Source organism: Triturus cristatus, chromosome 10 (genome assembly GCF_964204655.1).
Source record: "Triturus cristatus chromosome 10, aTriCri1.1, whole genome shotgun sequence".
NCBI lineage: Eukaryota > Metazoa > Chordata > Amphibia > Caudata > Salamandridae > Triturus > Triturus cristatus.
This window is the reverse complement of record NC_140593.1, coordinates 1202628274-1202649938: the sequence shown is the minus strand read 5'-3', so window position 1 is coordinate 1202649938 and position 21665 is coordinate 1202628274. Positions and strand designations below refer to the sequence as shown.

Sequence of the window (21665 nt, the reverse complement as noted above, 5' to 3'; positions counted from 1 at the left end):
GAACTGCCAAGCCAGGTCCTCCCTGGACTGGCTCTGAGTCTGAAATGCTACAAGTTCAACGGTATAGCTCCCTGAAGCGGCACACCTGCCTAGAGGCTATATCGAACAAGCATTGAAAATGCAATAGGTCTCGCCTTTGATTAAGTTAAAGCCATTTGCTTGCTAATGGTATTGTATAGCAAAGCAAATGGCTTTAACTTAATGAAATGCGAGACCTGTTGCATTTTTAATGCTTGTTCTCTTTGGGAAGAGGCGAATTGACAGAGGCTATTCCGAAGAGTGGAAGACAGGCATCTCCTGTGCTTCCGTCGTTTACAGCAAAGGTTCAGTTACATGACAACAGGCCAATTATGATCTAATTGGTGAACTGGGACAACACAATCAGAGGATGAAAAAAGAAGAACTCCACGTAATCATAATGGAAACATTTCCGGTTATGTTACAGAAGTTCAAGATAGGAGCAAAGGAAAACGCATGATAAAAAAAAAAATGGAAAGCACTCTTCTCTCAATATGACGCAGATTAAAGAGATCGCCGCATGAAGGGAAAGGCGTGTTTCCTCGTATAGCACAGTAGGACGCCACTGTTTATTATTTCACTCCTACAAATACCACGTCTGTTAACAATGTCATATTCAGTAAACGTGGGCGGCTCTGAGCAGACGGCTGAACGGTCAGCACTAAGGGGCATATTATCAAGACAGGCGATACAATTATCGCCAGTTTAGCGGCAGAAAACTGCGGCTAAAACGGCGATAATGGGCTTGATAATATGCTCTATGGAATTCCAATTGAAGCCCATGTTAGATGTGAAGGACACATAGTGGGAGAATTATGAAGAGTCGTAGGCTTGGCTTACAGCTGAGCTGTCGGTTGCAGAACCACATAAAGTAAACTCTAATCTTAGCACCCTCGCCTTCTTAAACTGTGTGACCCCGGGCAGATATTGTGTGCCCCTGTGCCACATTAACAGTAGTGTCCAAAAAAGGTGAAGTACAGCACTAGAATTAAGCGTTTCTATTGCCCAACGGAACTTGACGTAATACAGGTTCCCCCTCACCTCACCTCCCCAGAATATTATTCTAGCTTTTCCAAAATATCTATGTAAAAGCGCAACAAACCATAATGCAGACTGAGTAAACGACATTGGTTTTAACGGAAGGCACATTCAATAATTTTGAGGGAACATATTTACATTTTAAAACTTGGAAGCACTGTATGTGAATTTGTTTTTGGCCTAATCCTTCTGAAAAATGGTGCGTGTTTTTAAAATAATAATCTTGGGAAGAAGCACGGCTTTGGATTCAACATTTTCGAACACTAACTGATGGCAACAGGGGCTACGGAAATGAAAGCCTCCTGATGGATGGACGTGACTGTATAACAACCTACTTAGGTACACGAGGCTACACCGCAATAATAGTTTACAGGCAATAGTAACACGGCACACTTTACGGTTTCAGTAGCATTAGTCGCTCTTCATTTATTTCTTAGATACCACTCCAGTTATTCTCGGTTTCACATAAGAAGGAAAGTAACTCGAGGGAAGGAAAAGGACATTGAAAACAAACACTTCAACATGCATGCGATAATGGTCTTCAACTCCAAACATTTGTCACTTCCGGATTTGCATGGTAATAGTAAACTTCTACAGGGAGGTGGTTTAACCCATCAGCTGTTGTTAATCTTAAATCAAGGTAGCTTTCCAGTCACAAACTCCTACAGTGCCACAGATCGAAGGACCGCCATCCATCAAATAAACATGAAACTTGCTTAATGTTGGTCTTTTCTACAGCGATTCGCAGATAAGGGGGATTGCGGGGTTCAAAGGCAGCCCTTTAGTGTGCAAGTCGAGAACAGAGAAAAGAAAAGCGCGTCAGCCATTGTTGAAGGCAAACGCAGTAATACGAAAAAATAGTGCTTAGCGGCTAATTAAGAGACACTGTCTCCCGCAGCAAGTAAAAGATCAAATCCTGGTGGGTGGGGCCAAAAGCGGACAGGGTGGCAACCCTCAGTGTAATGATTGCCTCCGGTGCAATCATTACAACTGTGTTTTGCATTATCCATGACGCATAACGACGTGCACCAATCAAAATTGGAGGCGGAACCGTGACACGACTTCTGGAATCGTATCGATTCCAAGAAGCCCTCGTATGACGAGAGACGCGCATGCACTGCTTTCGCCAGGTGGAGACCTAAAAATGGCAGTATTATTTATATTTCGCAAAATTATTTCTACGCCTCCTTTGGTATATAGTTAAAGGCCGCGTGCCTGTGACAACGCTGCTGCTTCCATTTATACAAAGCACTGGCTGGCACCAAGCCCCAACATCAAACACCGAATTAGTGTAGTGCTCAGTCTAACAAGCTACTTACCATGCAATTTCCCAGAGTCCTCTGCGCTCCTCAGGTAAACGTTTGGCGCTGGAGAGCTGATCGAAAGTGCAGACATAACGCTACCACATTCATTATTTTGACTACCATAAGTCAACAGTGCTATACCAATGCCTCACACTGATACATGGTTTCCGTGCTCTCTCTAACTTAAGGAACTACGACAAGGGGGCACGTAATTCACAATACATTTCCTAGCTTTGCGCAGTGGCAGTATTGTAGCCAATGAGGTCTAACCGAGGCGCGATTATTGCTTATTGAAAAATTTACCCAATACTCCGCTATGGCGACTTGAAATATAGTCTCTATTGCAATTTTTGACAGTCTCTAAGGAGACGGAATAAACCAGTGAAAAATAAAAGTTTTGATTAAGTCGAGTATGGGAACTTGCATCGAAGAGAGATTACATGGAGATTTAATGTGTCTTTAAATTACTACTTGCCATTTAGATATTCTCTAGCAGGTTTTCTACTCTCTGGCAGTAGTTTCGGGATGTTTTTTCAATGAACAGTTTTCATATTTCTTGTATTTCTTAGTCTTTGTTCCCACCTTTGCTCTCCGGATCTCTTCTTACCGTAGAGCATCCCAAGACTCCCCAGCACCTTTGGCAGCCAGGGGGTCACCCCAGAGACGTTTAAAGGCATGGTAAAAATGGACTCTGGCCCAGGGCCCCTCCCTTTAGGTCAGTCCTGCACTGATGGCTTTGAATGGTTCTTAAACATAGATCGTTTTAAATACTGCTTTCCTTCATTTATTTTCAGTATAGGTTATGTGTGGGAGTCTGTTCAGACATTATGCAGACAAATGTGTTCACGTTTTTTAACAAAATCTAACATCCATAAAAATGTATTTTAGATCAAAACAGGACCTCACATATTTGAAAACGGGAGAGGGTCACAGAGATTATTTGCAATAAAATGAGTGAGCTGATACGTATCAACATATTGAAAACGCCTGTTACTATCCCTGAATATTATATGGAAGCACATTTAGAATCTGGACCTGGGTGCCTGCCAGTGTGTCAGGGACTTGGGCAAAGAGGGCACGAAAGAGCTGTAATTAGATCGCAAATCCATTGCTGTTCTTAACAGGCGCCCCAAAATACGTTTGGTCCGGAGCCCCCCAAAATCCTTAAGATGTCCCCGGGGCACCGCCCTGCCTCACTGAATTTCAAGTGACGCGGCGCAGTGGTGTTTGGTACCATTTGAAGATGGCAGGGAAAGAGCCAAGTTGAAATGCACTGAGTGAGACAGGTGACCCCAACTCTTGGAAGGAAAGTTTGGCAACGAGAGAGGGACTGTTTCTCCCACAAAGCGTCCTGTTGTGCTGTGTGTGGTCTATTCCCAGCCCAGTGTAGGAAACAAGCAACAATACACAGCATACTATGGAAACACTGCACTTTCTCCCCTGCTGTAACACCAGTTTCATGGAGAGCTGATGACAAACATTCATACACTGAACTATAACTATATTTTGATACAATAAAAATCCGGTGCAGCCGTCCAGAAGGAGGCGCTATTTGATGACAGTGCTTCACAACAACCTGTAAATAAAGCACCCGCTGTGCTGGCATTTAGTGGGGATTTCTGAGCGCCCTGAACGATCAGCTGAAACCACAACGCAGCCATTGCGTACAGCATGTCATCTTCGAACAAGCAGTTGCAATGCAATGGCCTTCCTATTGAACTGTACAAACGTCTAGCGTCAAAATTAGCACCCCATTTGCTTCACATGTGGAGGGAGGAAAGAGAAGAGCATATGCGTCCGCCGGCTCAACACCAAGCTCCGATAGTAGTAATTCATAAGGCTGGGAAACTGCCGGAGAGTTGCCACTCATACCGCCCCATCTCTCTTCTCAATGCGGAGGTAAAGGTCCTTGCCAAGCTCCTGGCGACTAGGTTATGCAGGGTCATAACTACCTTAGTCCATCCAGACCAGGTGGGCTTGATGCCCAACAGAGGAACGCGCTTCAATCCGCGCAGACTGCATGGAGTGATGGCCAGCTCTAGAAACAACAAAATATCCAACATGGCTTCGCCCATGGATGCCTCCATGGCATTTGACACCCTCGAATGGACATATATGTGTAGAACACTTGAACGTGTTGGTTTCGGACAAAGTTTTTGGGTTGGATGCGATTACTATATATGGCCCCAACTGCCCAGGTTAAGGTAAATGGCATAACATTGAGCAGTTTCTCTCTGGGTAGAGGAACCAGTCAAAGGGTGCCCTCTTTCCCCCTTAATATTCACGCTAGCCCTGGAGCCCTTGTCGGCATGGGTCCGACAAGATCCGATTGTAATGGGAGTCACGTGGGGAGAATCATGGGAAGAATGCATTTCTTTATATGAGGATGACATCGTTTTCTACATGTCCAACCCCCAGCAATGATTAACCGCCTCCCACACATCCTTCACATTTTTAGACAGTACTGTGGCTACAGGATGAACTGGGAAAAATCCCTCATGCTCTTAATAACTGGTCCCATTCCCACAATACCCAGAAGTGTGGAGTTGACATTGCCAGCGGGCCACTTTTGCTTAGGTATTCACGTCACCATGGACCCCGTCCTGTTTTATCGCTTGAATTTAGCCCCCCTCCTGGAACATTTTAAAGCAGATGTTGAACATTGGAAAACTTTAACGCTCTCACTATTGGGCCGAGTGGCAATGTTAAAAATGATTAAGTTACCCCAAATGCTCTACATTTTGCAGAATACCCCGCATCGGGTGCCAGATAGCTTCTTTCAATCCATTGACTCCCTTATACGCTCACTGTTATGTAACGCAGCCCCACCACGGATTGCTCTAGCTAAGCTAGTACGTGGAGTTTACGACGGAGGTATTGGCCTTCCAGATATAAAAAAGTATTACTGGGCGGCGCATTTAGCGATAGTGAATGATTGGGTGTTTGCCCCCTGGGACGACCCGAATTATAGATTAGAGAGACTCTCCATGGGGCCCGGAGAATTTCAAGCCATTCTTTACAGTTCACCCAAGGGTTAAAACACACACAATAGCTCAGATATGGCGTACCGCCACGTCCTTTTTGGGATGGAAGGGTAAGATTACTAACATGACTCCACTATGGTATAGTGATGCACTTTCACAGGTACATGACCTACGGGGGTTTAAAACATGGGACTTAATAGGCATCTCCACATTGGGAGACGTTTGGAGGGATGGTAATACGTTCACTTGGGAAGAGCTACACACCCAATATGAACTGACTGACACTAAGGCTTTTAGATACCTTCAGCTTCGACATGCATTAAGAGCGCATATACCTGGGGAGACCCCCCTGCCAGAGTACTCCCCCCTTGAAGACAGAGTCCTAACTGAAGCAGTACCAAAAAAGACAGTCTCTCTGATATATAAAAAATTACGAAACAACTCTCCCGACCTCCTTGTTGAGTTGAGATCCAAGTGGGAGGCTGACGTTGGAGAATGTGATGACGGGGAATGGGAGGAGGCACAGGGGACCTTCCAAGAGGTTGCTATACAGAAAGGGTTCAGATAGATTTTCTTGCGAATATTACATCGATCATACTATGCACGCACTACTCTCAGACGAACTGGGCGAGCCCCCTCAGACCTATGTCTAAGGGGTTGTGGAACAGAGGAAACTTTCTTCCACACGTTGTGGACGTGTCCCAAGATCCAAACTTTCTGGATCGACCTGCAGAAAATAATGGGGGCAGCGACTAGGGAACCCCCCCGACAACAGCAAAGAAATGCAGCTTACATATTTGGGGAGAGGAGCCGCCACCTAAATAATCCAGGATCTGGATCTCCTTGGCCTTATAGTAGCTAAGCGAAACATAGCAGGATTGTAGGGAGGGGTTGAGGTTCCGCAGGTGGGCGGCTGGGAGCGGGGTTTGGACTGGTGCATGACCAATGAGAAGCCTATAAATCAGGGACAATGCTGCCCACAAATGTGGGAGAAAGTATGGGCAGGTTGGCGATCCTATAGAGGCCTGGATTTGGGGCCCATCTCAGGAAGAGACGATGATGTACATGACATTTTATGTGCCTAGACATGGTGAGATGGTAAAATGTAACGACTGCCTTTATTTTTGCCTTTCCTTATGTGATTTCTTGAGGTCTCCGACAATAACATGATGTATCAAAAAAATTTATATACCGGTCTCTGTATGCTGCTCTTTGTTTTATATATATTTCTTTATTGCAGTAGGTCTCGCATTTACGCAAGTTTAAGCTTTTGGCATTGTAAATGACAATGCGTTTTATTTATGTTTTAAAAACCAAAACATAAATAAAAGGCATTGTCATATACCATGCCAATAGCTCAAACCCGCGTAAATGCTAGACCCATTGCAAATGGTCGGCATCACAGACAACGGGAGGGAGGGAGGAGGGCGGGGTGGGAGAACGCACGGACAGCTGGCAGGCGGGGGGGACAACGGGGAGGTAGAAGGCACGGACAACGGGAGGGAGGGAGGAGGGTAAACAAGTAACGACAACGGGAGGTGGGTAAAGAAGGCACCAAAGCACATCGTACCTGCAATAAGAGAAACGGAATAACGAAAATAGTGCTCACAGTCTAAAGAACAGGTACCATGTAATAACCGAAGTAAATTGGCCAGTCACCATGGAAGGTGACAAATGAAGAGGAGGCGGTACTAAGGAGGGACTAACAAGCCTCATTACGAATCAGAAGCCAACATTTAGGACACACAATGACACATGCCAATGGCAAATATGGCCGTAGAGTGGGCCAGGCTTCTATTGGCTACTCTACCACAACTTGTCTCGCATAGCAGTGCATGCGTGCTGGCTCTAGGCTCGACACAAAAATTGTAGAGGAGCAGCAGCATTTGGACAGAGTCCCTACAAAAAAATGTTTATGTGCTAGGAGTCTGAGGAAAGTAGTTTGTAGTACGTTCGTTATGAGGCTTAAAAGAAAGGGAATGCGATGGAAATAGCTTATTTGGCAACATTGGAAATAATTTGTGTTATTATTTACACACTGATAGTACACACAGGTGGGTGGCAGTGGCCTTGAGTTTTGCAGCACTGCACACAGCGTGACAGGCATCAGTGACTCTGCAAGGCAGCAGGCTCAGGCCGGGAGCCACCTCCCCCCACGGCAATCAGTTCGGTTTGCCACTCGCTTTTAGTCCAGGCTGCCGGCTGTCCTCATTGCATCCCGTCTGTCCTGGCAGCTGTTGCAACTGGTCACGGTCAGTCGTGACTAAATGATGGCTCTCTCCCTGGCCCTGGGCTCATCAATAATGAATTCGCCGGCCATAAAAGAATCATAATATTACAGTGGCGTGGGCGGCCCGGAGTGAGCAGCAGACAGCACTGCACGCTGAGCGCCAAAGATTGCGGCAGGTGCTGCAGCCTGCAAAGCAGTAGCTTGTTGCCTTTCTCACTAATTCCCAGCTCTGGCAGCCATTGGGCAATACCTCATGACGTCTGTGTGATTCTCAGAGCCCGGGGCCCTGCAGGAAATAATAGCTACATTGTAGTGAGCCTGCCAGCGCCGTAGCTCAACTGTGCAGCGAGCGCCCCAAGCCTACGGTTAAGTGACAGCGGATACACAAGCAAATGCGTGACAATGCATTTTAGTGCGGTGATGCGAAGCACCACACTGAAATGCGATAGTCTAACAACTGATGCGTGGTACTTGGCAGGACTGCGAGAGTGCTGTTGTTTAGTCCGATCACCCCAGATTTTGAAACCTTTCATCCCACTGACTGAAAATAACAACGCCATGGTGTTTTCAAGGTTGTGCAGACATCTTCCTCAGACGACACCCAAAAGTAGCGTTATAAGGACGCAAGTAGCTGAACTGGGTACTGTGTGTTCTTTACAAACAGTTGAAAAACACCGGTATTAGACATATAGCAGTGATGAGACATAAACACAAGCATTTCTACTTTTCTTTGGTTGATCAGGCTTACACTCCCCTTCAGGAAATGGAGTGTGGTCCGTGGTTTCTGAAATGAGTGCTTCAGAGCAGAAGGGAACACCACCAGGTTTTTACACTCTATATTTCAGGTGAGAGGAAGCTCCTGCTGGGATCCCTATTTTGGGTTGTGGCGGTGGGAGGTAAATAGCCTTATTGCCCTTATTTGCAGGAGAATAACGTCTCTTAATTACTCCTCTTGATATGCACCATCACATGTGGCTCGGGCCCATAACAAGCAAGCAGGGTAATTACTAGCTATTATTGCCTGTGGATATGGGTAATAACACTAAACTAAAACTGTTATTGCGCTCTTTGAGATTCTCAACAGCCTTATGCTGATGGTAATAGACAATTTTCTATTGGCTGCTTTACTGAATTGAGTGAAATAAAACTACATCCCCTAAGCTTTAACTAACGGTAACAAGTAGTTCACCAGACGTCGCCTTCCTGACCGAGACCTGGATGAATGAAGCCTCCTCTCCAGACATCGCCATAGCCATCCCCGACGGATACAAGATCGCCCGCAGAGACCGCACCAACGGAGTCGGAGGAGGAATCGTCATCGTCCACAAGAAGACCATCAGGGTCTCAACAAACACCGACGACACTCTCAGCAACGCGGAACACATGCACTTCCAGATCCACACGGACCCCAAGACCACCCTAAGAGGCACCCTCGTCTACAGACCACCCGGACCCCGACCACAATTCTGCGACGCCATCGCCGACTTCATCAGCACGCACGCACTGACCTCCACCGACTACATCCGCCTCGGAGACCTGAGCTTCCATCTGGAGAACAACAACGACAGCAACTCCTCCACCCTGATAGATAACCTCGCCAACCTCGGACTGAAACAGCTCTTCACGACGCCGACACACATCGCCGGACACATGCTCGACGCCATCTTCTCCTCAAGCCCCCACGTCTCCTTCAGCCACGTCCCCGAAACCACCTGTACCGACCACCACTGCATCCACTTCACCTTCCGGAAACCAGTCGCACATCACCGCACCCTACAGATCCCCCGTCGCTCCTGGGGCAAAATCACCGAAGTAAAAATACAGACAAACCTCGCACTCAACCCACCGAACAACCCCTCCAACCCCGACGATGGTGTGCGCACCCTCAGATGATGGATGGACAACTGCGCCAACACCTTAGCCCCGCTGAAAAAACAAACCCTCAAAGGCACCAGCAAGAGAGCCAACTGGTTCACCCTGGAACTCCTAGTGTCAAAGCGCACCTGCCGGAAGTTGGAGAACATATGGCACAGCGAGAGGTCGCCGGGCAGCCGTGCAGCCCACAAAGACGCCATCCACAACCACCACCACCTCATCAGGACCTCCAAGAGGACCTCCTTCAAAGACCGCCTCGACAACAACGCACACAACAGCAAGGAGCTCTTCAACATCGTGAAGGAACTCTCCAACCCCAGCTCCAACGACATCCCGCCATCGCAAGCCCTGTGCGACTCCCTCGCCACCTTCTTCCACCGCAAGATCGCCGACATCCACGAAAGCTTCAACCCCCGGACGACCCTAACAGGCCCCAACATGCCGGACCCACCACACCCCACTGACCACAACCCCCTGACAACCTGGGCCAACATGAACATCGAAGACACAATCAAGACCATGGGCACAATCCACTCCGGCTCACCGTCTGACCCTTTTCCTCACCACATCTTCAACAAAGCTCCATCGCAACCCAATTGCGCAACATCATCAACCTCTCCTTCGAGACCGCAACCTTCCCTGAGAGCTGGAAACACGCAGAGATCAACGCCCTACTGGAGAGACCCAATGCGGACCCGAGCGAACTCAAAAACGTCCAGCCCATCTCCCTGCTTCCGTTCCCAGCTAAGGTCATCGAGAAGATAGTCAACATCCAGCTCACCCGCTACCTCGAAGACAACAGCATCCTGGACCCCTCCCAGTCAGGATTCCGCAGCAACCACAGCACCGAGACCGCCCTCATCGCCGCCACAGACAACATCAGGATCCTACTGGACAACGGCGAGACGGCGGCCCTCATCCTTCTGGACCTCTCCGCCAACTTCGACACCGTCTGCCACCGCACACTACTCACACGACTCCACGACGCAGGAATCCGAGACAAGGCCCTGGACTGGACCTCCTCCTTCCTCTCCGGCAGAACCCAGAGAGTCCGCCTCCCCCGTTCCGATCCGAAGCCTCCGAGATCATCTGCGGCGTCCCGCAGGGATCCTCCCTCAGCCCTACGCTGTTCAATGTCTACATGGCGCCTCTCGCACGCATCGCCCGACATCACGACCTCAACATAATCTCCTACGCCGATGACACGCAACTGATCCTCTCCCTCACCAAGGACCCCCTCACTGCCAAATCCAACCTCCACCAGGGAATGAAGGCCGTCGCCGACTGGATGGAGGATAGTCGCCTTAAGCTGAACACAGACAAGACGGAGATCCTCATCCTCGGGCCCAACCCCTCAGCATGGGATGACTCCTGGTGGCCCGCATCGCTGGGGACACCCCCCGCACCTACCAACCACGCACGCAACCTGGGAGTCATCCTCGACTCGAAAATCACCATGACCAAACAAGTCAACGCTGTCTCCTCCACCTGCTTCAACACCCTCCGTATGCTCCGCAAGATCTACAGATGGATCCCGACAGACACAAGGAAAACAGTCACCCAGGCCCTAGTCAGCAGCAGACTCGACTACGGAAACGCCCTCTACGCCGGAGCCCCGACCAAGCTCATCAACAGACTGCAAAGAATCCAGAATGCCTCTGCACGCCTGATCCTCGACATCCCGCCCGCGACCACATCACCCCCCACCTGAGGAACCTGCACTGGCTCCCCGTCGACAAAAGAATCTCCTTGAAGCTCCTGATCCACGCACACAAGACCGGCCCAGCCTATCTCAGCAGTCGACTCTCCTTCTACGTACCCAATAGGAAACTCCGCTCCGCAGACCTCTCCCTGGCTACCATCCCACGCATCCGTAGAACCACAGCCGGAGGCAGATCCTTCTCCCACCACACCGCCAAGACCTGGAACACCCTCCCCCTCAACCTACGACAAACCGAAGACCTTCTAACCTTCAGTAGACAACTCAAGACCTGGCTGTTCAACCAGTAGCAACAGCACCCCCCCTACTCCCCACCCTTAGCGCCTTGAAACCCTTGCAGGCAAGTAGTGGGCTTTACAAATTATTTGATTGATTGATTTGATTGAGTAGTTCCAGCTGCAACCCGTGGCTTGCCCTTTGTTACCCGCGGCACTGCTCTACCTAGTCCCAGGCATGGGCAGAAGCAGGAAGTGGGGAAAGGGCTGCAACAGCCATCTTCACTTTCTGTAGTTTCCTTTCTGTGTCCTCCTGTTGTCTGTGTGGCTGCAACTTAGAGGTTTCTGAAGGGTTGGGGATTGTGGGTGAACACTGTGATGTCTTCGGGGTCAAAGGATGCTTTATATCACTTCCACAACCACTGGCATTCTGGTGAATGAGTAAATCTCAGGCAGTAGTTCTTCTGCTAATAAACAAAAAATAACAGCAATTTCCAAATCACTCTAATAAGAACCCATTACCAGTTCCAGGCTGCAACTGGAATTACCTGTACGCTTCTTCACAGCAGTTGAGTGCATGCCTACAAACTGAAATGCGATTGCTGGATCCAATTGAAACCATTAGTAAGTGGTGAACTGGACATACACACTTCCTCTCACCTGTGGGATGGTGTAGGCTGAGTGCTGTTGTGAACGGGTACCGGTCTGATAGCTTCATATTTTTGATGGCGAGCCCTTCTGGCAGACGAGGACCTGTAACAGACAGGCTCCAGGTGAATATCGTTTTAGGAACTCGCAGTTGACATTTAGGGCTTGATATAGAGATGAGTGGTATTGGAAATTCCCTCTGCTAATGTATGAAACACAATCAGATTCATTTAACGATTCATAATGAGGTCGCAAACAGACCTACCTCATGAATATTAATGAGGTAGGTTGCAGTTTGCGATCCATTAGGAATTGCAGTAATCACAGGGATGGTGGCTTGCGAGGGTTAAGAGACCACCATGTTTGTGATTACTTTTTAATAAGGCAATCTTTTTTTTATTTTATTTTTAAAGGCAGCCTATTTTCCTTAAAGTACAACGGGATGCATTTAAAAAGAAAAAAATCAACATTTAAGTTTAATTCTTAGGTCGAGCCTGGGCAGCGCATGCTCTGCAAGGCATGCTGTATTGGAGTATGGACTTGAAGCCCCGCCCACTCTCCACCCATATTTGTCATTGACTTTTGTCATTGTCCTTCGTAAAAGCTAGCTTCCGATTAGTTAATAGGCTTGTTAGTACCGCCTTAGTTTACTTCTGTTGTTACACGCCATGTCTTATTTAGTCTGTAAGCACTATTTTCTTTATTGAGTTTTTCCTGCTGTAGGCACAACATGCTTTCCAGTAACATTCAGCACGCCATACGCGCTTTCGCTGTTCAAATAGCCCGGGACAATGGCTGCCACTACTTTGAAATGAAATAGGGCTTGCATATACAAGAGTTTGAGCTATTGGCATTGAAAATGACAATGACTTTTATTTATGTGTCAATTATCAAAACAGATCAATAAAAGGCAATGCCAATAGCTTAAACTCTCGCAAATGCGAGACCTATTGTATTGCAAATGCTTGTTTAAGTGTAGGCAATGGTCTGTGGGACCACGGCCTGCTCTTTAAAAATATTTGTATTAACATTCACTAAGGAGAAAGGGTCCCCAAGGGTCCCCTTCCGAATTGCGAATGGTTACCACCTCCTCTGAGGCGTCAGTAAAAATTGAATGTTTTGCAACCTTAATTTGGTTGCAAAAGATTCATACTTACCACGGCGAATCGGTATTTGGGAGGGACACCCTAAACATGGCCCTTCCAACTGCGATTCACAAACCCAAATTGCAATTCAATCACAATATTATTTTGGTGCATTTAAAAACCTTTTTTGCAGTCGCAAACGGCCTGATTCTGCTAATCAACCTAAAAAAAGTTTCGTACACATAGCCCTAAGTCCTTCAGACATTTACCAGATAAGTGAAACAAATGCTTTTGCTTTCTCAGTCATGCATTTTACAGCAGCTTGGTTCTGCTCATAGGAAATGCAGGTAAGAGCAGCTGTCATCTTACAGCAGATGCTTTCCACTCTGAAGTATTTTGACGATGTTCACTGTATCAATCAAGCGATTCTAGGTTTCCTGCCAGACGCAACCAAAGTGAAGCATACAGTGTGCGGAACCTGCAGTGTCACTGCTTCAGCAACATGCGGCCACGCACCTAGTCCAAGGTTGTCCACTGCACGCACACCTCTGCGGATGTGCTACGATACATTTTTACTCTCCCGCCCAAGTTGCACTCGCTATTTAAACTTCCACTTTTCCACATGTGGCCACAACGAGCCAAACACGTTCGAGATCTGGGAGGGCACACCAGAATAAGGGCCTGATTTAGAGTTTGGCAGACATGTGCTCCATCACAACTACATATACAAATGCACTTGTGATGTGGCGGACGGGATATGCGTCCGGCAAGCTCAAAACCAGGCTATTAATTCCACAATCCTGTGGAACGGGTTGGAGAGTGGTTCCATCAACATTCAAGTGGGGCCCCTCCCCAGAGGGACAGCAGAACATTGAATCACCATTATATTTTGTTGCTGAAACAAAATGCACTCTCTGCTTGTTCAGTACATCATTCCACAATGTGGTTAGATCAAGGAGAGTCTGTGGACCTGATTACAAGTATAGGTGCTATTCAGGGACTCCTCCATTAGGGCAGAGGAGCGTCACCCCACTGCTTTCTCGCAGTGCGAGAAGCAGAAACATAAAATGGTAAAACTATCATGTTATGCTTCTACGAGAAAGCAGAAGGGTATAGTTGCGGACGGGCGGGTGGACGGGTCTGCTGCAGTCCAGGGGAGGAGTGGCTTACTCACTGTGAGGACGCTCACTGTTTGATCGGACTCAGGGCCGACCAAACCAGTCATATGCACTCTGCATTTTCTCCATGTAGGCTGCATGCAGCCTACATGGAGAAAATGGCCTCCCCATAGACGCCAGTGCAGTTGGCGTCCCAGCCAATCACAATGCTGCCATTGCAGCGTTGTGATTGGCTTAGGGGAGGAGGGAAGGCTGGCAGCTCTGCCTGCTTCCTGTTCAAACGCGGGACCCGGCCGGAGCTGAGACGGTGCGGTACCTGGGAAGGTAAGTTTATTATTATTATTTTTAATTAACCCCCCACGCACGACACCCGCGCGACCCCCCCACCAGCGAGTCATGCCAGCTGCGACTGGTGCTATTTATTGTATGGGTATAGTATAGGTGTTAAATAACAATACCACTGAGTTTGTTATTTATTGGGTGCGGTAAATAGCACCTATTACGAGCTTCTGGGGAATAACATGCAGATTTTGGTGTTTAACCTGACAAAATCTGCTTGATACAGCAATTACTGTATAGTTTTCCCTGTTAAATTTCGGCAGGTTTGACCTAATGAAATGTAAAGAAGCTTGAGGTATTTAACGCATTTGATCATCATTGGATGTGTTAAATAAAACTCAACTCGTAATTCCGACCCGTGCGTAAACAGAGGCTGGGAAAAAAAAGACTGACTCATAATCAGGCCCTATGGAGCTTCCCATTCAAGATGGAAGACTGAGTCATGTCTCAGAGTGAAGGTCAGCGAGAGCTCATGTCAGCCCTGACAGAGTATAAATGGGAAACTAAGAAGTAACCCATTGTCTTTACAAATCCTCCTGTGGCTGCTGAGCTAGACTCTGGAGTTGCCTCTTTCTCTTCTTTTGATGTTTTATTCCCTGTTCTGTTGATGCTCCAGTTCCTGTCCTGTCATGGCTGCCAGGAGTTCACTAATGTTACTGAGCTTGGATGTATCAAGGATTGTTGTCTGCTTTAGGGAGCACTCTCTTCGAAAACAGACCTTCAACTTTGAGCAATAGTTCTATTCCAAATTCACTTTCAATGTTAAATGTAATAAATCTTTCTTTGTTTTATAATGTTGCATTGCAGTCACACAAATCCAATTACTTGTAGTTATAAACAAGTGTCGGTCTCAATGGCGTCACTTCATCTGGAGAATGAACAGATGAATAATAAAGAATAAATATAAATGTATATTGATTCTATTTGTAGCATATCACGTGGGATTATTGCCATAAAAACACGGAGTCCTTCCAATATGTCGATATTTTATCTTTCATATGGGATACATACATGTGATTTTATTGTGCATACAAATCAGTTCGACAAAACAGATCGTTAGCCTACTCACAAAATAAATAATAAAATGCCAATTAAAACCCCACAATACTATTCATGCGAAAACCGGTTGACAAAAGAAGATGAGAAATTTAAAGATTCATTAAGGTCATTTTATTTTAATGTGCTACAAAAGTGAATCTATTCCATTTTTCAATAAAATTTCAATGTGTCATACCCTTCAGGGCTCAAAAACATTTTCATAGACTTTTGTAGCTGTATCATTAGTTTCTTCTTATTTTATAAAATACCTTGCAAAACTGAGTTTCATATTCTTGGTTTAGGTAGAAGATTTAAGTTCGAATTTGCTGTCAAACTTTATGGGATGTCTGACTGATTCATCCCAAACACAGGGACATTTGTTCATATAGATTATTCTTTCCTTTTCTCATTTTGCACAGTATCTTAAGGTCACTTTTTAGCATTAGATGGATAAATTAAAGTTGACCTAGTACTAACATTGTTACACTTGATTCAATCCAAGCAGTGGTAACTTCAGAGCCTTTAGGTTCTCCGGTCATCCATACTTTTAAATCTCCTTTAAATTCAGCATTCATTCCTTCCGGTTTTGTTTCCTGGTACAAACCACAAGAAGTTTCCAGCTGCCTTCATGCATTTTGCCAAAGGTGATTACATTTCATCAGACGCTGTGTTTTTTCTATTTCAACATGTTGCACTGTGTTTATAGTCTCTTGGTGGCCGGTATTGTCTTGCATGCGTCTTCAGGGGAGGCATTACATGCACCTTCTCTTGTGGTGGGCTGGCTCACTGTGCAGGTGTGCTCATGCCATCCCTGGGTACAAGAACTTGTTGCATCACAAGCAGACATGCCCTCCTTTGGTGCTGCTGCCTTTGCTGGCCAGAGAACCGTGCCCAGTACACTCCTCTTCCACTCAGCAGTGAGTGCTGACTCTTAGATACAAAGTTGTCTCCTGAAGCATTTGCTCTCACATCTGCTTCTTCTGCAAGCTCTTCCAGTGTGGAGGTCCAGCTATCAAAGTAAGAAGCAGGCGGAAGACCGACATGGGCAGGGTCCCGAAGCATAAGAAGCTGTTGGAGCACTAACATCGTGGCAGGCAGAGGCGGGGGGGCCATGATTAGTAGTAGGGGGCACTGTCACAGCTGTTCTTGTCAATGTACTAAAAGTGACCCCTCAGGCAAGGACACCAGGTTTAAATCTCAGGTGCTGAGCAATCAGGCAAACTGCACACTGTGCCTAGTGTCTAATCAAGCAGCGGCATCACCAAGACCCCAAGAATGCACGTACATGCTTGGACAATGAGCCCTGACTGATGGTTTGTTCATGGTGGAAACAAAAGCCGCTTCCCTGGGGTTGTTTTTGCCCCGGTGACTCTCTCAAGCCCATCATGTGCCAAGTCCATGAGGTGCTGCTGTGTTGACCTTTCCATGGCCCATCTCTCACATGTATTTCATTTGTATTACAGCACCTCTCATACCAGTGTAGGATGCTGGAACACTGTATAGCACACACACATACAGAGACAATTACTCATACATGTGTGAACCAGTGTATAGAAAATGTTACATGAGACAGAAGGGAATACCAGGTGTAGGATGTACCTGTCATCCACACAGGTGGGCATTTTTTACGCGTTTGGTTGGGAGAAGCACAAACTCAGGATTCAAATGCCAGCACAGTAGTTGGGGTTGGATTTACTAATAAAAATGTATTTCTACCCAAACCAATATTAGGATATTTAAAGACAGGGGGGAAAAACATACCTTTTAAACTGGCTCCATGCAGCTTTGGTGGTAGTTCACAGCTCACTGTGCTATATTACGATTGGAGGCTATGAACTGCAAGCTACAAAAGGATCTCCGTGACAAAAGCCGTAACCCACTGAGCTATGCACAATAAATACAGTCCTGTGATCTGCATGGCACGCATTCTTTGCAGCAGGCATAGTAACCCTCTGCCTTACTTTAGATGAGTCAAAACTGCTAATAGACAAAACTTGGATCTCTTTTCAGCAGGAAGACTAATCACAGGAGATATTAACCTTGACACTTTTATTGTTGCCTGGAAATACGAGGAACTCTGCAGCGAGAGCGTGAAGGGAGTGATAATGCTTGACAGGCCTGCTGAGTTTGTTACTGGATGCCGATATTGCAACACTGCTGCAAAACCGACCCCCAGTGATAAAACCGCCGCCTACCCATCCAGCCTCCCTGGGAAAAACCAGAAGCCCGGGACGGCCAGTCCGGCCTTGATTATTTGGTACCTAAAAACGACAAAACCCTATAAGATGCTCTTTGACAGTAGACTGGGAGCTCTCCTTTCAACTGTTGATAATTTCAATATAAAATACGGAGTGAAAAACGAAAATAGGGGCATATTATCAAGACAGGCGATAAAATTATCGCCGCTTTAGCGTCAGAAAACTGCCGCTAAAACGGCGATAATGGCCTTGATAATATGCTCTATGGAATTCCAATTGAAGCCCATGTTAGATGTCCTTCACATCTAACATGGGCTTCAATTGGAATTCCATAGAGCATATTATCAAGCCCATTATCGCCGTTTTAGCAGCAGTTTTCTGCCGCTAAAGCGGCGATAATTTTATCGCCTGTTTTGATAATATGCCCCATAGTTATTAGAAAAACCTGTAACAGGTGCAAAAAGGGGTTTCCTGGTGGGGTTAAAGGCCTGATGTTACAGTGACCGCTAGCACCTGATTGGTTACATTTAAGCCATTGCTCTACACCCTGGGGACTCACAAACATTTGCACAGGGGCCACAAAGTACAGTCTTTGGTGTGACTGAGGGCCGCACTGATGCTAGCTGGGCAGCGGTAGGGGGTCTGGGTGGGTCAGGGTTGTGGAAGGCGGTCTAAAAAATGTAAAATAAACAGGTAAGCATCTATTCGCAGGTTAACTAAAGTTACGGGGTGCAGGACACCATCGTAGTTACTTCATGACTTCATTTAACCTGCAAATAACAGCTTGCCCGTTTATTCATTTTTTTTCTGTATATTAGTGCTCAGCAATAAAGTGCAGCTCGTGCTGCTGTTCACCAGGAGGGCCGCATGTAAAAGTCAGGAGGGCCGCCAGCGCCCCCTGGCTGTGCTTTTGAGCATCACGGCTCTACACGCGGTTCCTTACCCAGACACTGGAGGAGGGATGGCTGGCCGCGCATCACTTTCACGATGTCCATTCTCTGTTCTTTCAGCTTGTTTGCCAGGGGGCGTAGCTTCTCCTTGGACCTATCCATCGCCTGAAGCGTTCGCATGAGCTCCCTCACCTTCAGAGGAAGCGCCTCCTGCGGAAACAGAAAGTTTATCAGAAAGGTCTTGTGTTTTTGTTCCATCAGCTTCATTCAGAAGACAGATTCTCTCACTGAGCACTGTACCACACTACCTCACTGGAGATAATTGGCCTGACTTAAGCTTTAGCAGACTGGCTTTTACTCCATCAGGGCGACGGAGTACAATACTCCGCTGCCCTAACAGACTAGTCCATTGTCCTACAGGAGTCCCCTCCTGCCACATTTTGAGATGTCTGATGGACCAGCAGATATCTCTAGCATTGGCAGGAACAGCAGTCACAGTGGTTCCTGTTAATGAATTGTAAGTTTGACGGACAGCTCTGTCAACATGATGTAGTCACCCAGCAAACTTACAGTGTTTTTTTTTATTATCCAAAACAAAAAAACAAAGTGGGATTTTGTTTTGGAAAATGCCCCTCGGCCATTGGAGTTTTCTCATATGGCCACTTTTCCTTTCCGCCAATGGGCAGTGAAAACTGCCATCATGTTGCCCACTCTAGATCGGGTGCGTGGAGACACTGCCAAATCTCCAACGGCGCTTACTCCGTTGGGCTGCTGGAGGTTTCTGTCAGTGCCAGAGACAGAAAGAAGGTTAGTTTGAAAAGTTTTATGAAGTTTCTTGGAAACCTTTGAAACGTGTGTTAAGGTTAAGTGGTTTACAATTTAGCAAAAACAAAATCTCAGTAAAGCAGGAAAGCTCACTTGCAAAAGCTTATGACACAATTTGTCTCAAACAACTTTACTAGGGGGATTGTTTCCCAAGGTGGAATCCAAAATGGTCGAAGGGCCTCCTTGAACTAATGGTGATATTACTTACAGACACCCAAGACATGCTAATGAAGGTATCCTAAATGCCCCACTGGTATTCTCCATCCCACGATGTTTCATCCCTTCACAGCACTCTACCATGCCACCTGACGCCTGCCCACTCCCCGAACACGACTGTCCACCTAGCCGACCTCCAGTGACCTTGTCATCTTTCTCTCTTCTCCTGGGGTACGCAGGGCAAACCCCGCCCGGACGTATAAACCAGGTATCCTTTCGCATTATTATGTATACACGCTGCACTGGTGTACTGGCTCATGCCATGAAGAACAAAAGAAAACAAAAAAAACAGGAAAGGTACGTGTGTATTCTTCATATCCTATCATCTGTTTTTTATGGACCTCAGAGTTCTCAAATTATGTTTAAATAACTGTTTTTCTTTTGTTTGCTCTTTTCTCCTCTCTTTTCTCTTCTCTTTCTCTTCTCTCTTTTCTCTCTCTTTACACAGTTAAAGGCCGCACAGCAACTCCTGTGTTTACTGCCACAAACGGTTCACTGTTGTAAACATAACTAATGCAGCACATTTACTCTGATGACATATAATGCAAACCTGTATGTATATGATGGAAGCTTCAAAGACATTTGCTGTGACATAATAGCCGCGTGGTCAATAAAAACATTTACAAAAAAAAAGAGGGATTTTAATCCATAAGTGAAGTTTTGAGAAGTTATCAAAACTCTGGGCCTCATTTTCGAGGTTTTGACGTAGGGTAGCGCAGTAAGGAATCTTGCTGCGCTGCCCTACGTCAAAACAAGGATATGGTGCATTCCTGTCCTTTTCCCCAGCGTTGGCGCACAATGGGCTGCCGCGCGCCAACGCAGGCACCCTTGCACCATGGTGCAAGGGTGCCTCCGTTGTGGGACTGATTGATTGTGTGCAGGAAGGGACACCTTCTTGCACAAAATCAATCAATTCAGGCAATTTCCTTTTTCTATGTATAGAAAAAGGAAAGCACTAGGAGAAATTAAAACATTTCTCCTGGTTGCGCCTCCCTAACGCCACCCCTTTACGTGGCCTTATAAATATGTTGTGGCACATTGCGCCACCAGAACCTTAAAAAAGTGACGTTCTGGCAGCGCAAAAGGTAGGGCCTCATAAATGAGGCCCTCTGTACTCTTCATGAGTACGAAGATTGTAAACTTCAACAATTTTCACTGACGAAATGCACATTTTCTCCATTTCCTGATTGAGAAACAACGCCTTTTTTTTCAGAATCATACTGGTTCTTGGAAACATTCGCTCTGCCTTTGTTTACTGACAATGCACCGAAAGGTAATCAGTTGTTTCGCAGCACATGTTACTAACTTGGCAGGTGAATTAAATGTTCTCGAGTACCCGACCTGCAGATCTCTTGTTCAATAGTACATTTGATTTTTTTCTCATGGTGCTAAGGAATTAACCAACAGATATTTAGGTCTCGCCTGACCCAGCGCATGCGCTGGTCTGGCGAGACATTTTGTGAGGGCTCCAAAAAGTGCTTCCAGGCCAGCCTAGAGCTACAGTGCAAGTGCGCGGGCGCGCGCGCCACGCTTGATCGCGTTTACTTTCACTTTCGCGGCCACACGGCCGCTTTGATGTTCTCCGTGAGGCTTCAATAGATTGCAGCAATTAAAACAAGCATTGGCATAGCCAATAGGTCTCGCTTTTGGGACCTTATAAGTGTTTAGTTATGCAACTGTTGCATGGCTAAACACTTATAAGGTCCCAAAGGCGAGACCTATTGCCTATGCCAATGCTTGTTTTGTATTTCTTTCCTATTCTGAAAGGTTCTTGTCCCATCAAGAAATGGCCAGATGGAGACAAAACCTTCCGATCCCTGATAAGGTGCTGGTTACCTACAAGTGGTCATAGTGCTTCGATTCTTTCTTTGTTGCCCCAGTATTTACATTTAGGAGGTGTGCACGGGAACAGGGGGAGTGTCTG

General features: G+C 46.6%; 1 protein-coding gene and 1 non-coding gene across 5 annotated transcripts in view; one reads left to right on the top strand and one right to left on the bottom strand.

Moving 5' to 3' along the window:
- The window catches only part of LOC146797056 (uncharacterized), a 190852-nt gene that overhangs the window by 82944 nt on the left and 86243 nt on the right, over positions 1-21665 (bottom strand). For all 4 annotated transcript variants that reach the window (XM_085629669.1, XM_085629671.1, XM_085629670.1 and 1 more), the window contains 2 exons: positions 18754-18910; positions 12045-12137 (listed from right to left, as the gene is read on the bottom strand). In XM_085629669.1, the coding sequence (XP_085485795.1) occupies positions 12045-12137; positions 18754-18910 (250 nt within the window). The remainder of the gene's footprint in view (positions 1-12044; positions 12138-18753; positions 18911-21665) is intronic.
- Positions 2590-2729, top strand: LOC146797057 (U4 spliceosomal RNA). The gene has a single exon (XR_014970201.1). It is a non-coding gene; the product is annotated as a U4 spliceosomal RNA (small nuclear RNA).